Source organism: Bombina bombina, chromosome 9, assembly GCF_027579735.1.
Source record: "Bombina bombina isolate aBomBom1 chromosome 9, aBomBom1.pri, whole genome shotgun sequence".
Classification (NCBI taxonomy): domain Eukaryota; kingdom Metazoa; phylum Chordata; class Amphibia; order Anura; family Bombinatoridae; genus Bombina; species Bombina bombina.
The window spans coordinates 154,739,582-154,752,485 of record NC_069507.1 but is presented as its reverse complement, the minus strand read 5'-3'; the positions used below and the strand labels follow the sequence as shown (position 1 = coordinate 154,752,485).

The 12,904-nt window shown below is 41.6% G+C and overlaps 1 protein-coding gene across 1 annotated transcript in view; it reads left to right on the top strand.

The window, feature by feature from the left end:
- Positions 1–11,665, top strand: part of NEURL1 (neuralized E3 ubiquitin protein ligase 1) — a 245,146-nt gene extending 233,481 nt beyond the window's left edge. Inside the window, exons 5-6 of the mRNA XM_053692440.1 lie at positions 1,150–1,296; positions 10,129–11,665. Coding sequence (XP_053548415.1) covers positions 1,150–1,296; positions 10,129–10,370 — 389 coding nt within the window. The 3' untranslated portion in view covers positions 10,371–11,665. The remainder of the gene's footprint in view (positions 1–1,149; positions 1,297–10,128) is intronic.
- Positions 11,666–12,904: the final 1,239 nt, after the last annotated feature.

Genomic DNA, 12,904 nt, shown 5'->3' with positions numbered 1-12,904 from the left:
GAAGTGTTAGGTAAGTGAAATTAAATTTATTTTTGAGTTGGGTGGTAGGCTTCCCTGAACAGAAAAGTCTTCAGGGAACATTTAAAGGAAGAAAGATTAGGGCAAAGCCTGACAGCACGAGGGAGAGTGTTCAAGAGGGTAGGTGCTGCACGACAGAAGTCCTGCAGTCTAGCATGAGAGGAGGTGATAGACGAGGATGCAAGGAGCAGGTCATTGTTGGATCTTAGTGGGTGGGCTGGAGTATACTTGTGTATTAGAGAGGATAGGTAGAGGGGAGTGGTGTTGGTGAGAGCTTTGTATGTAAGGGTGAGAATTTTGAATTTCATTCTGCTGTGAATGGGGAGCCAGTGAAGGGACTCGCAGAGAGGTGCAGCAGATACAGAGTGACGGGAAAGGTGGATATGGGGGATGAAGGATAGATTTGAGTCAAGTGTAACTCCGAGGCAGCGGACTTGGGGCGATGGGGAAATGGTAATGCCGCCAACAGAGATAGAGAAGTCAGAAGTCGGCGTAGAGTTTGAGGGGGGATAAGAAGGAGCTCAGTCTTGGACATGTTATCTTTAGGTGGTGAGAGGCCATCCAGGAAGAAATACCAGATAAGCAGTCGCTGACATGAGAAAGGAGGGAGAGAGAGCAGGGGTTGAGAGGTGATATTTGAAGCCATAACTGTTGATAAGTTTACCTAGCGAAGAAGTATAGATGGAGAAGAGTAGAGGCCCCAGAACAGATCCTTCACTTTTTGGTGGAGAATTTCAATCTCCCTGGTCTCGTCAGATCAGGGAGATTGACAGCTCCTGCCTGCGCATGATTGGCTGTGCACAGGCAGGGGGGCAGTTTTGCACAAGAGAGCTAAATAGCGATCCTGTGCAATGCTGAATTCCGGCAGCGGATTGCTGCCTGCCAGAGGCGAGCTTGAAAAATCGAGCCCTATGTGCTTAGCAGGCCTTAAACACAATATGCAAGTATCAGTGCAATAATAAAATGCTCTAATATATAAGAACATATTTGCACTTTTATTTATCTTTAAATACATAATACCACATTGTTTTCTATTTTGAACAATTAGTGGACTAGAAATATTTTCACTCAGAATATTTAGTAATATTTTAGCACTATCTAAAAAAATCAATATTTATGTCTATTTTTCAGGTTCTACTATATCATCTGATCTCCGAGAGCCATCCACACCAAGCTCCCCAACATCAGGTCCAAACACTCCTACTGCACTGTGTAGTGGGAGCTCTGAGCCCATACTGAACACAGGTGTACCCGGACCTATGTGCAACTCTATCAATGGTAAGACACAATATTTAACATAATTATCCTGTATAATAGTTTGACAAATTTTATTTCAAATTTAGGAGCCAAAAATATAAACACATTCAACTGAACAACAGCTGTAAAAAAAAAAATTGTTTGATTGTGAAAGGTCAGTGCCTTCACAGTGAAGTCCCTTTTAGCTTACTAAGCTTTTAACAGTGGAGATTCCTGTAGTATATCAGTCTAACTCTGTCCTAAAAGACAGTCCAGCCCCAAATTACCAGGCTATTCTCTGTTGAACAATGCCAATCAACAAACCCCAGACGTACTTTTCAGCCTCTCTGGACCTCATCAGTGAGGTGTAATTACACCCCTCTGTGCATGTGAGGAAGAAGATATAAGTTCTGAATATAGGAAGAAACAATTACCTTAAAGGGAGGCAATCCTAGCCTCAGTCACAGAGTGATTTACAGCCTAAAGAGGGTCAATGGTTAAAAGCAAAATACTTTATTTAATATTACTAAAAAGTAAGTATAAAGGACACCATAGTCTAAGCGAGAACTCTGACGCGTTTTGCTCTACAAACAATGCACTTTTATCAATGATCTTTTTATGAACCACCAATTAAATATGTGGTCAATCACAATCCTTTAGAAAAACATCAAATTAGTTAACCCCAGAAATCCCCATAGATAGTAAAGGGATACGAAACCCAAACATTTTCTTTTGTGATTCAGATAGGTCATACAATTTTTAAAAAGTGTCCAATTTACTTTTATTATCAAATCTACTTTGTTTCCATGATAATTTTGTGTTGCAGAGATATCTATGTGGGCTTCATCTAGTGCTCTTGCAAATGGATAACAGTCTTGCAAAACTGCTGCCATATATTGCTCCAGAAATGGGCCGGCTCTTAAGCATACGTCCCTGCTTTTCAACAAAAGATATAAAAATGATAGTAGAAGTAATTTAGAAAGTTGTCTAAAATCACATGAAAGAATTTTTTGGGTTTCATGTCCCTTTAATGTTGGTGTTCTGTGATCGATTCCACTGTGTTTATAACAATGATAGCATGTAAACATTAACAGTATTCTATATAATAAAAGGCCAAGTGTCTTTGTCCGAAGCTGTCATGCGCAGTAGACACTGCGCGTAAGGAAAAACACACCTGGCCTTTAACACTGCAGAGTGAGTAACGGGCCGGCCGGACGTGGGCGGGGTGCGGGCGTGACGCGGGCGGGCCGTGATGTGGGCGGGGCCGGATGGGGCGTGGGCAGGGCCGGCTGGGGAGTGCCGAGAGCTCAAAAGAGCTCCAAAGAGGGGGGATAGAGAGAGAGCAAAAGAGACTTAGAGAGACAGGGGGAGAGAGAGATCAAAAGAGGGGAGATAGAGAGAGCAAAAGAGAGGGGGTGGGAGAGCTCAAAAGAGGGGAGATAGACAGAGAGGAAGAGAGGTAGCAAAAGAGAGGGGAGAGGGAGAGCAAAAGAAAGGGGAGGGAGAGACAGAAATCAAAAGAGGGGAGATAGAGAGAGCAAAAGAGAGGGAGAGAGACAGCAAAAGAGAGGGGGGGAGAAAGTGGAGAGAGACAGCAAAAGAGAGGGGAGACAGAGCAAAAGAGAGGGGGAGAGCGCATAAGAGGGCAGAGAGAGCGCAAAAGAGAGGGGAGAGAGAGCATAAGAGAGGGGAGAGAGAGAGCATAAGAGAGGGGGGAGAGAGAGCATAAGAGAAGGGAGAGAAAGAGCAAGAGAGAGGGGGAGAGAGACAGCAAAAGAGAGGGGGGAAAGAGAGCAAAAGAAAGGGGAGAGAGAGACCGCAAAAGTGGAAGGAAAGAGAGCAAAAGAAAGGGGAGAGAGAGAGAGCAAAAGAGGGGGGATAGAGAGAGCAAAAGAGGGGGGATATAGAGAGCAAAAGAGGGGGGGGAGAGAGAGAGCAAAAGAGAGGGGGGAGAGATAGAGCAAAAAAGAGGGGGAGAGAGAGAGAGCAAAAAAGAGGAGGGAGAGAGAGAGAGCAAAAAAGAGAAGGGAGAGAGAGAGAGCAAAAAAGAAGGGGGAGGGAGAGAGCGCAAAAGAGGGTGGATAGAGAAAGCAAAAGAGAGGGAGAGAGACAGCAAAAGAGAAGGTGGAGAGAGCAAAAGAGATGGGGGAGAGAGCAAAAGAGAGGAGAGAGAGAGAGCAAAAGAGAAGGGGTAAGAGAGAGCAAAAGAGAGGGGGTGAAAGAGAGTGGAGAGAAAGAGAGAGAGCAAAACAGAGGGGAGAGAGAGAGAGAGAGAGCAAAAGAGAGGGGGAGATCGCAAAGAGAGGGGGAGAGAGAGCACAAAAGAGAGGGAGGAAAAGAGAGGAGGAGAGAGAGAACAAAAGAGAGGGAGGAGAGAGCGAGCAGAAAAGAGGGGGGATAGAGAGAGAGCAAGGCGTGGAACCGCTGTACTGCAAAAATTTTGCCCGTGTACACGGGCTTTAGGACTAGTATCTAATAATAGAAAATGTAGCAATGATCCAATTGACGTGCTTTTCAGAGATCCATTACTGGTCATTTAGTTGACTAATCTCTTACAGTAGTGATCTCAGGTTCATTTTAAATGCAGTAGAATTGCATAATTTACAAGTGCATAATAAAAGACAATGCAATATCACTTACTCTGAATTTCATAAAAGCAGATGGTGTTTTTCTCTCATTTGCCAGCCTACTGTACCATGTGACAGACATCAGCCAATCACAGACTAGTATACGTATACACTGTGAGCTTGTGCACATGCGCAGTAGGATCTGGTGCCTCAAAAATATATTTCTTCTATAATGGTACGACGAGTCCACGGATTCATCCTTTACTTGTGGGATATTATCATCCTGCTAACAGGAAGTGGCAAAGAGCACAACAGCAGAGCTGTCTATATAGCTCCTCCCTTAGTTCCACCCCCAGTCATTCTCTTTGCCTACTCTAAGTACTAGGAAGGGTAAAGTGAAAGAGGTGATAAAATATTAGTTTTTAATTTCTTCAAGCAAGAGTTTTTTATTTTAAATGGTACCGGTGTGTACTATTTACTCTCAGGCAGCAGATAGATGAAGACTTCTGCCTGGAGGATGATGATCTTAGCATTTGTAACTAAGATCCAGTGCTGTTCCCAAAGAGGCTGAGGAGTACATGAAACTTCAGTGTGAGGAACGGTTTCATGCTATGCAGCAATGAGGTATGTTCAGTCATTTTTTCTGGAGAGACTGTGGTATTTCAGAAAGGCTGACAGTATCCCCATGAGGGTAAAGGTAAGCAGTAATCCTAAGAGCTAATAAGAAGGGCATTACTAAGCTTGCATAAGGGGCTAATTACAAAAATGGTTGACACTGAGTTGTGAATGTTTGTGGGCAAACGTTTTATGAACTGGGAGTGCCGTTAACGTTTTGTGGGCAATAACGTTTTTTGGGCAATTTTATTGAGGGTACACTTGGCTTATTTTTTGGGTCTCAGAACCCACATGGCTAGTTTAAAAGCGCTCTGGTACGGTTCTTTGAGGCTGTAGAGACATTGAGTGAGATGGGCGGGGCCTATTTTCGCACCTCAGATGCGCAGTTATTTTCACTCAGCAAGCAGCAAGCTCTAACTCCTGAGGGCCCTGGTGAATGTTTTGGGCCAAATCGAAGCTTTATCCCCATATTTACTATCTCTGAGGGCAGGTAGGGCCACAGCACGGCTGTGGCAAGGTGCTGGGGGTGTTTTTTCTGGATTTAGGCCTAATTTCAATTCGGTTTGCACATTAAAGGGTTAAATATTAAATTTCCTTGTGGGGCAATCTTAACTACATATATTGTGTCTGCTTGCAAAAATTTGAAAAATTTGGTGCATTTTAAAGCAGTTTTGCAGAACGTGTATGCTTTTTTTCTCTTAAAGGCGCAGTACCGTTTTTTAAGATTGTTATTTTTTTCACTAAATAAAGTGTTTTGATGCTTGTTTGTAGTCATTACTAGCCTGTGCAACATGTCTGACATTGAGGAAAGTCAATGTTCAATATGTTTAGAAGCCATTGTGGAACCTCCACTTAGAATGTGTCCCTCATGCACTGAAAGGTCAATAAATTGCAAAGAACATATTTTAGCTACTAAAAGTATGTTGCAGGATGATTCTCAGTCAGAAGGGAATCAGGTTATGCCATCTAATTCTCCCCAAGTGTCACAACCATTAACGCCCGCACAAGCGACGCCAAGTACTTCTAGTGCGTCTAATTCTTTCACCCTGCAAGATATGGCCGCAGTTATGAATACTACCCTCACAGAGGTTTTATCTAAACTGCCTGGGTTACAGGGGAAGCGCAGTAGTTCTGGTGTGAGAACAAATGCTGAGCCCTCTGACACTTTATTAGCCATATCCGATGTACCCTCACAATGTCCTGAGTTGGGGGTGAGGGATTTGCTGGCTGAGGGAGAGATTTCTGATTCAGGAAATATGTTCCCTCAGACAGACTCAGATATGACGGCTTTTAAATTTAAACTAGAACACCTCCGCTTATTGTTCAGGGAGGTTTTAGCGACTCTGGATGATTGTGACCCTATTATAGTTCCAGAGAAATTGTGTAAAATGTCCGATTTCTAGAGCTTCCTGTGTACACTGATGTTTTTCCGGTCCCTAAGAGGATTTCGGACATTGTTACTAAGGAGTGGGATAGACCAGGTATTCTGTTCGCTCCCCCTCCTACTTTTAAGAAAATGTTTCCCATATCAGACACCATGCGGGACTCGTGGCAGACGATCCCTAAGGTGGAGGGAGCTATTTCTACCCTGGCTAAGCGTACAACTATACCTATTGAGGACAGTTGTGCTTTCAAAGATCCTATGGATAAAAAATTAGAGGGTCTCCTGAAGAAAATATTTGTTCATCAGGGTTTTCTTCTCCAACCTATAGCGTGCATTGTTCCTGTAACTACTGCAGCGTCCTTTTGGTTTGAGGCTCTGGAGGAGGCTCTTCAGGTTGAGACCCCATTAGATGATATTCTGGATAGAATTAGGGCTCTCAAGCTAGCTAATTCTTTCATTACAGATGCCGCTTTTCAACTGGCTAAATTAGCGGCAAAGAATTCAGGTTTTGCCATTTTAGCGCGTAGAGCGTTATGGCTTAAGTCCTGGTCTGCTGATGTGTCATCAAAAGCTAAGCTATTAGCCATCCCTTTCAAGGGTAAGACCCTATTCGGGCCTGAACTGAAAGAGATCATTTCAGACATCACTGGAGGGAAAGGCCATGCCCTTCCTTAGGATAAGACAAATAAGATGAGGACCAAACAAAATAATTTTCGTTCCTTTTGAAACTTCAAAGGTGGTCCCTCTACCTCTTCCCCTGCTGCAAAGCAAGAGGGGAATTTTGCTCAATCCAAGTCAACCAGACTTGGAACAAGGGTAAACAGGCCAAGAAGCCTGCTGCTGCCACCAAGACAGCATGAAGGGGTAGCCCCCGATCCGGGACCGGATCTAGTAGGGGGCAGACTTTCTCTCTTTGCTCAGGCTTGGGCAATAGATGTTCAGGACTCCTGGGCTTTAGAAATCGTAACCCAGGGGTATCTTCTAGATTTCAAAGATTCTCCTCCAAGGGGGAGATTCCATCTTTCTCAATTGTCTGTAAATCAGACAAAAAGAGAGGCGTTCTTACGCTGTGTAGAAGACCTATATACCATGGGAGTGATCTGCCCAGTTCCGAAAACAGAACAGGGACAGGGGTTCTACTCCAATCTGTTTGTGGTTCCCAAAAAAGAGGGAACCTTCAGACCAATTTAGGATCTCAAGATCCTAAACAAATTCCTCAGAGTCCCATCCTTCAAGATGGAGACCATTCTGACTATTTTGCAGATGATCCAGGAGGGTCAATATATGACCACCGTGGACTTAAAGGATGCGTATCTACACATCCCTATCCACAAATATCATCACCATTTCCTCAGGTTCACCTTTCTGGACAAGCATTACCAGTTTGTGGCTCTTCCCTTCGGGTTGGCCACAGCTCCCAGAATTTTCACAAAGGTGCTAGGGTCCCTTCTGACGGTTCTAAGGCCGCGGGGCATAGCTGTGGCGCCTTATCTGGACAATATCTTAATTCAGGCGTCGACTTACCAACTAGCCAAGTCTCACACGGACATCGTGTTGGCTTTTCTAAGATCTCACGGGTGGAAGGTGAACGTAAAAAAGAGTTCACTTATCCCTCTAACAACAGTTCCATTCCTGGGAACTCGGTGGACATGAAAAATGTTCTGACGGAGGTCAGGAAATAAAATTTTTTATCTATCTGCCGAGCTCTTCATTCCATTCCTCAGCCGTCAGTGGCTCAGTGTATGGAGGTAATCGGCTTAATGGTAGCGGCAATGGACATAGTTCCGTTTGCTCGCTTGCATCTCAGACCACTGCAACTATGCATGTTCAAACAGTGGAATGGGGATTATGCAGATTTATCTCCTCAGATAAATCTGGATCAAGAGACCAGAGAATCTCTTCTTTGGTGGTTGTCACAGGATCATCTGTCCAAGGGATGTGTTTCCGCAGGCCAGCGTGGGTCATAGTGACGACGGACGCCAGACTATTGGGCTGGGGTGCAGTCGGGAATTCCCTGAAAGCACAGGGTTTGTGGATTCAGGAGGAGGCTCTCCTCCCGATAAATTTTCTAGAACTGAGAGCGATATTCAACGCGCTTCAGGCGTGGCCTCAGCTGGCTTCGGCCAGATTCATAAGATTCCAGTCGGACAATATAACGACTGTAGCATATATCAATCATCAGGGGGAACAAAGAGTTCTCTAGCGATGATAGAGGTTACCAAAATAATTCGATGGGCAGAGACTCACTCTTGACATCTATCAGCAATCTATTTCCCAGGAGTGGAGAACTGGGAAGCGGATTTTCTAAGTCGTGGGAACTCCATCCGGAGGTGTTTGCACAATTGATTCAGCAATGGCGCACACCAGAATTGGATCAGATGGTGTCTCGTCAGAATGCCAAACTTCCTTGTTACTGGTCCAGGTCAAGGGATCCTCAGGCAGTACTGATAGATGATCTAGCAGTACCCTGGCCGTTCAACCTGGCTTATGTGTTTACACCATTTCCTCTCCTTCCTCATTTGATTGCCAGAATCAAACAGGAGAGAGTTTCTGTGATTTTGATAGCACCTGCGTGGCCACGCAGGACTTGGTATGCAGACCTGGTGGACATGTCATCTCTTCCACCATGGACTCTGCCACTGAGACAGGACCTTCTGATTGAAGGTCCATTCCAGCATCCAAATCTAGTTTCTCTGCGGCTGACTGCTTGGAGATTGAGCGCTTGATCTTATCCAAGCAGGGTTTCTCTGAGTCGGTCATAGATACCTTGATTCAGGCTCGAAAGCCTGTCACCAGGAAAATTTATCATAAGATATGGCGTAAATATCTTTATTGGTGCGAATCCAAAGGCTACTCATGGTGTAAGATCAGGATTCCTAGGATTTTGTCCTTTCTCCATGAAGGATTGGAGAAGGGGCTATCAGCTAGTTCCTTAAAGGGACAGATATCTGCTTTATCAATTCTACTGCACAAGCGTCTGGCAGATGTTCCAGACGTTCAGTCGTTCTGTCAGGCTTTAGTTAGAATCAAGCCTGTGTTTAAACTTGTTGCTCCGCCATGGAGTTTGAATTTAGTTCTTAAAGTTCTTCAAGGGGTTCCGTTTGAACCTATGCATTCCATAGATATTAAGCTTATATCTTGGAAAGTTCTGTTTTTAGTTGCTATCTCTTCGGCTCAAAGAGTTTCTGAACTATCTGCATTGCATCTTGTTTTCCAGGCTGATAAGGTGGTTTTGCGTACCAAACCTGGATTTCTTCCTAAGGTTGTTACTAATAGAAATATCAATCAGGAAATTGTTGTTCCTTCTCTGTGTCCTAATCCTTCCTCTAAGAAGGAGCGTCTGTTGCACAACTTGGACGTGGTTCGTGCTTTGAAGTTTTACTTGCAAGCAACCAAAGATTTCTGTCAAACATCTTTGTTTGTTGTCTATTCTGGAAAACGTAGATGTCAAAAAGCTACGGCTACCTCTCTTTCTTTTTGGCTGAAAAGCATCATCCGTTTCGTATACGAGACTGCTGGACAGCAGCCTCCTGAAAGGATTACAGCTCACTCTACTAGAGCGGTGGCTTTCACATGGGCTTTTAAAAATGATGCTTCTGTTGAACAGATTTGTAAGGCTGCGACTTGGTCTTCACTTCAAACCTTTTACAAGTTTTACAAATTTGATACTTTTGCTTCTTCGGAGGCTATTTTTGGAGAAAAGTTCTTCAAGCAGTGGTGCCTTCTGTTTAACCATCTGTCTTGTCCCTCCCATTCATCCGTGTCCTGTAGCTTTGGTATTGTATCCCACAAGTAAAGGATGAATCCGTGGACTCGTCGTACCATTATAGATTTCTTCTATGGTACGACGAGTCCACGGCCCGCCCTGTCATTTTAAGACAGATTATATTTTTTTATTTTAAACTTCAGTCACCTCTGCACCTTGTAGTTTCTCCTTTTTCTTCCTGTACCTTCGGTCGAATGACTGGGGGGGTGGAGCTAAGGGAGGAGCTATATAGACAGCTCTGCTGTGGTGCTCTTTGCCACTTCCTGTTAGCAGGAGGATAATATCCCACAAGTAAAGGATGAATCAGTGGACTCGTCGTACCATAGAAGAAATTAATTTATCAGGTAAGCATAAATTTACTTATATAAAAAGATTGTGCAAAATTTGATAATGGAAATAAATTTGAAAACTTCTTAAAATTGTAAGCTCTTTTGAATTATGAAAGTTTAATTTTGACTTGAGTGTTCCTTTAAGTATAAAAAAAAAAAATCTTTGAACTATATAATTGAGCATCTCTATATTTATAATTTTGTTTCCTACAGGTACAGCCCCCAATTCCCCTGTGAGCATGCCTGATTCGCCCATCTCTCCATCAGTCTCAGGGTCTTGGAGCGATGAGTGTACAATCTGTTATGAAAACCTGGTGGACTCGGTCATCTACTCTTGTGGGCATATGTGCTTATGCTATAGCTGTGGCCTGAAACTGAAGAAGACCAACAATGCCTGTTGCCCTATCTGTAGACGTATCATCAAAGACATCATTAAAACTTACCGTAGCAGTTAAAACCCCACTCTCAGACCGAGTCTTTCTTAAAAGATGGAAACTTTATGTCAAATCGTACCCACGTTTCTTGTAAAATATCGTAAAGAAGCTAGAGGCATACGGCTCTACAACACGTGCCTGCATTGTGACTCTGAAGTCAATGGATAACAAGATATCAGGGAAGCAAAGTCTTGTCATCGTTTTAACTTTCTTTTAAACGCAGAAGCTTCGTCTTTTGCAACTCACTGTAAAAGAAGATTATTGTTAAGGTTTGAGATCATGACAGGGGCCACAGATTCTAAAAGGAATGAAACAGCAATACTGAATATACAGTAACTACCTATTAACAACACAAAGACCAGGCCTACTCCGAGAGAAATCTATACTGGGAATATTATCATTTTTAGAAAGCGTATCCTTGAAACCTTTTTATCAAGACAAGTTAAAAATGTAGGAATTGGCGTTATTTTAACATTTTATGGTACTTGAAGCTCACTCAGTTGCAAATCATTAAACAGTATGAGACGTTTTTAAAGAAGGGAATGTGTAAAAAAAATAGGAAAAATATAGAACTAACATTTGTATTCCTTTTTTATCAATACAATATATGCCTGATAATGTTACAACATTATTCTGCACCACTGTTAAAAGGCTTACAATGGCCCTATGCTGCTGTTTGCTTAATGTTGTGGCAGAATAACATTAAAGGGATAGGAAGGTCAAAATTAAACTTGCAGGATTCAGATAGAGCATGTCATTTTAAGATACTTTTAAATTAACTTATATTTTCAAATGTGCTTCGTTATTTTGATAACCCTTGTTGAAAAATAATACGCACATATCCTACACTAGTAAGAGCTGCTGCTAATTGGTGCCTGCACACATTTGTCTCTTTTGATTGGCTAACTAGATGTCTTTATCTAGCTGCCAGTAGTGCGAATTTGTTCTTACAACAAAGGATAACAAGATAATTAAGCACATTTGATAATAGAAGTAAATTGTAAAGTTGTTTCAAATTCTATGTTCTATCGAAATCATGAAAAAAATGTTTGGGGTTTAATGTCCCTTTAATTATAGAATCTGCCTGGTGCAGAAGATGGTTTCCAGAAACACCCAGCATCAAATATAATAAACAGATATGTGAAATCACCGGTGCTCATGCACGAGGCGAAAGTGCATGCAAAGTACTTACTCCCATATTGGGAAATGATTGACAGGTTCAGGGAAAAAGGAGATAATTATAACAATAATAGAAGAAAACAGTAACATTTTTAAACCTTAAGAATGGTGTTTTGATATTTACCAGATGTCAGAAGTTAATTTAATATCAATTTAATAATGAACATTGTTTGCTTTGTTGCTTTAAAATGTTATAAAATAGGATGGTACTATTTAAATAGCACTTTTTTATCACCACTAAGAATCACCTAAAATTGCTTAGCACATAGGCCTAAGCACTTAAACAACATAAAGACAAATTTGCATTTCAATTTTTTTCAAAATACTTAAAACTTCAACACCTTTTCTTATGCACATAACTCCCTAGCATATGTATGTATGCTGTGTGCACTGTCACATGCTTCTTGTGCTAGCAGGTATACTGTAAAAATGCTTGTAGTCAAATTTGAAGTGCACTACTGGGTTGTATTCCTTTAACTGATATTTGGCAGCTGTGAAGTAGGTATTGTAGTTTGAGATGCATCACATTTAAAGGGTTTTATTTATCATTAACCCCCCCCCCACCACCACCAATCTGGTACCTGGAATGATTTCCTTCTGGTCAGAGACTGTGAAACCATACTCTCTTTGTCAGCCATAGGCAGAGCAAGGTCATGAGGAAGAATGTAAAGTATTATTTATTGGTCATGTTCTTCATATGATGGGGATAAATCCAACTAGCAACTCTACTATTTCTTATTCAGCAAATATATTAATTACTGTTATACAATAATCTTTTAGAAATTATTTAACGTATGCAAGAGACATAAAACCCACATTTTTTTCTTGCAAGATTAAGATAGAGCGTACAATATAAAAAACAAAGAAACAACTTACTAATTGCTAAAAGCAATCTTGCAAACTGTTTTTGCTCCAAATGGTATGTTCACAAAAAGACCAAAATATGCTAAAAGCCCCAAGCTATCTTTAAAGAAGCAATTTTAGTGATCAAACTCATTTTTATCACAGAATGTATGTAAGCTTAGGTTTTATTTAGCCCGAAACATCACTGATTATTATTTTCAGAAATTCACTCATGAGAAATATTTAAATGGCCTTTTTAAATTCATTACATAACAAAAAAGATAATTCTGTTTTTTTTCTGCCTGCATCTTTATCTGCTGCTTTTAAGAAATAATTTACCGCTGGGTTTGAAAACTTGTTCAGCTCTACAGATGATATTGTAAAACATAGTTTTATTGTTGTAATTTCAGTTTCTGTGTCTGCTCGTGCTTTTAGAATTATCCTTAAAGGAAGCAAATACAAAAAAAGAGTTTTTTTAGTAAGTAACTCAAAAGCTTGGCCATTTTTTTAACTATATTTAAAATCATGTTCCT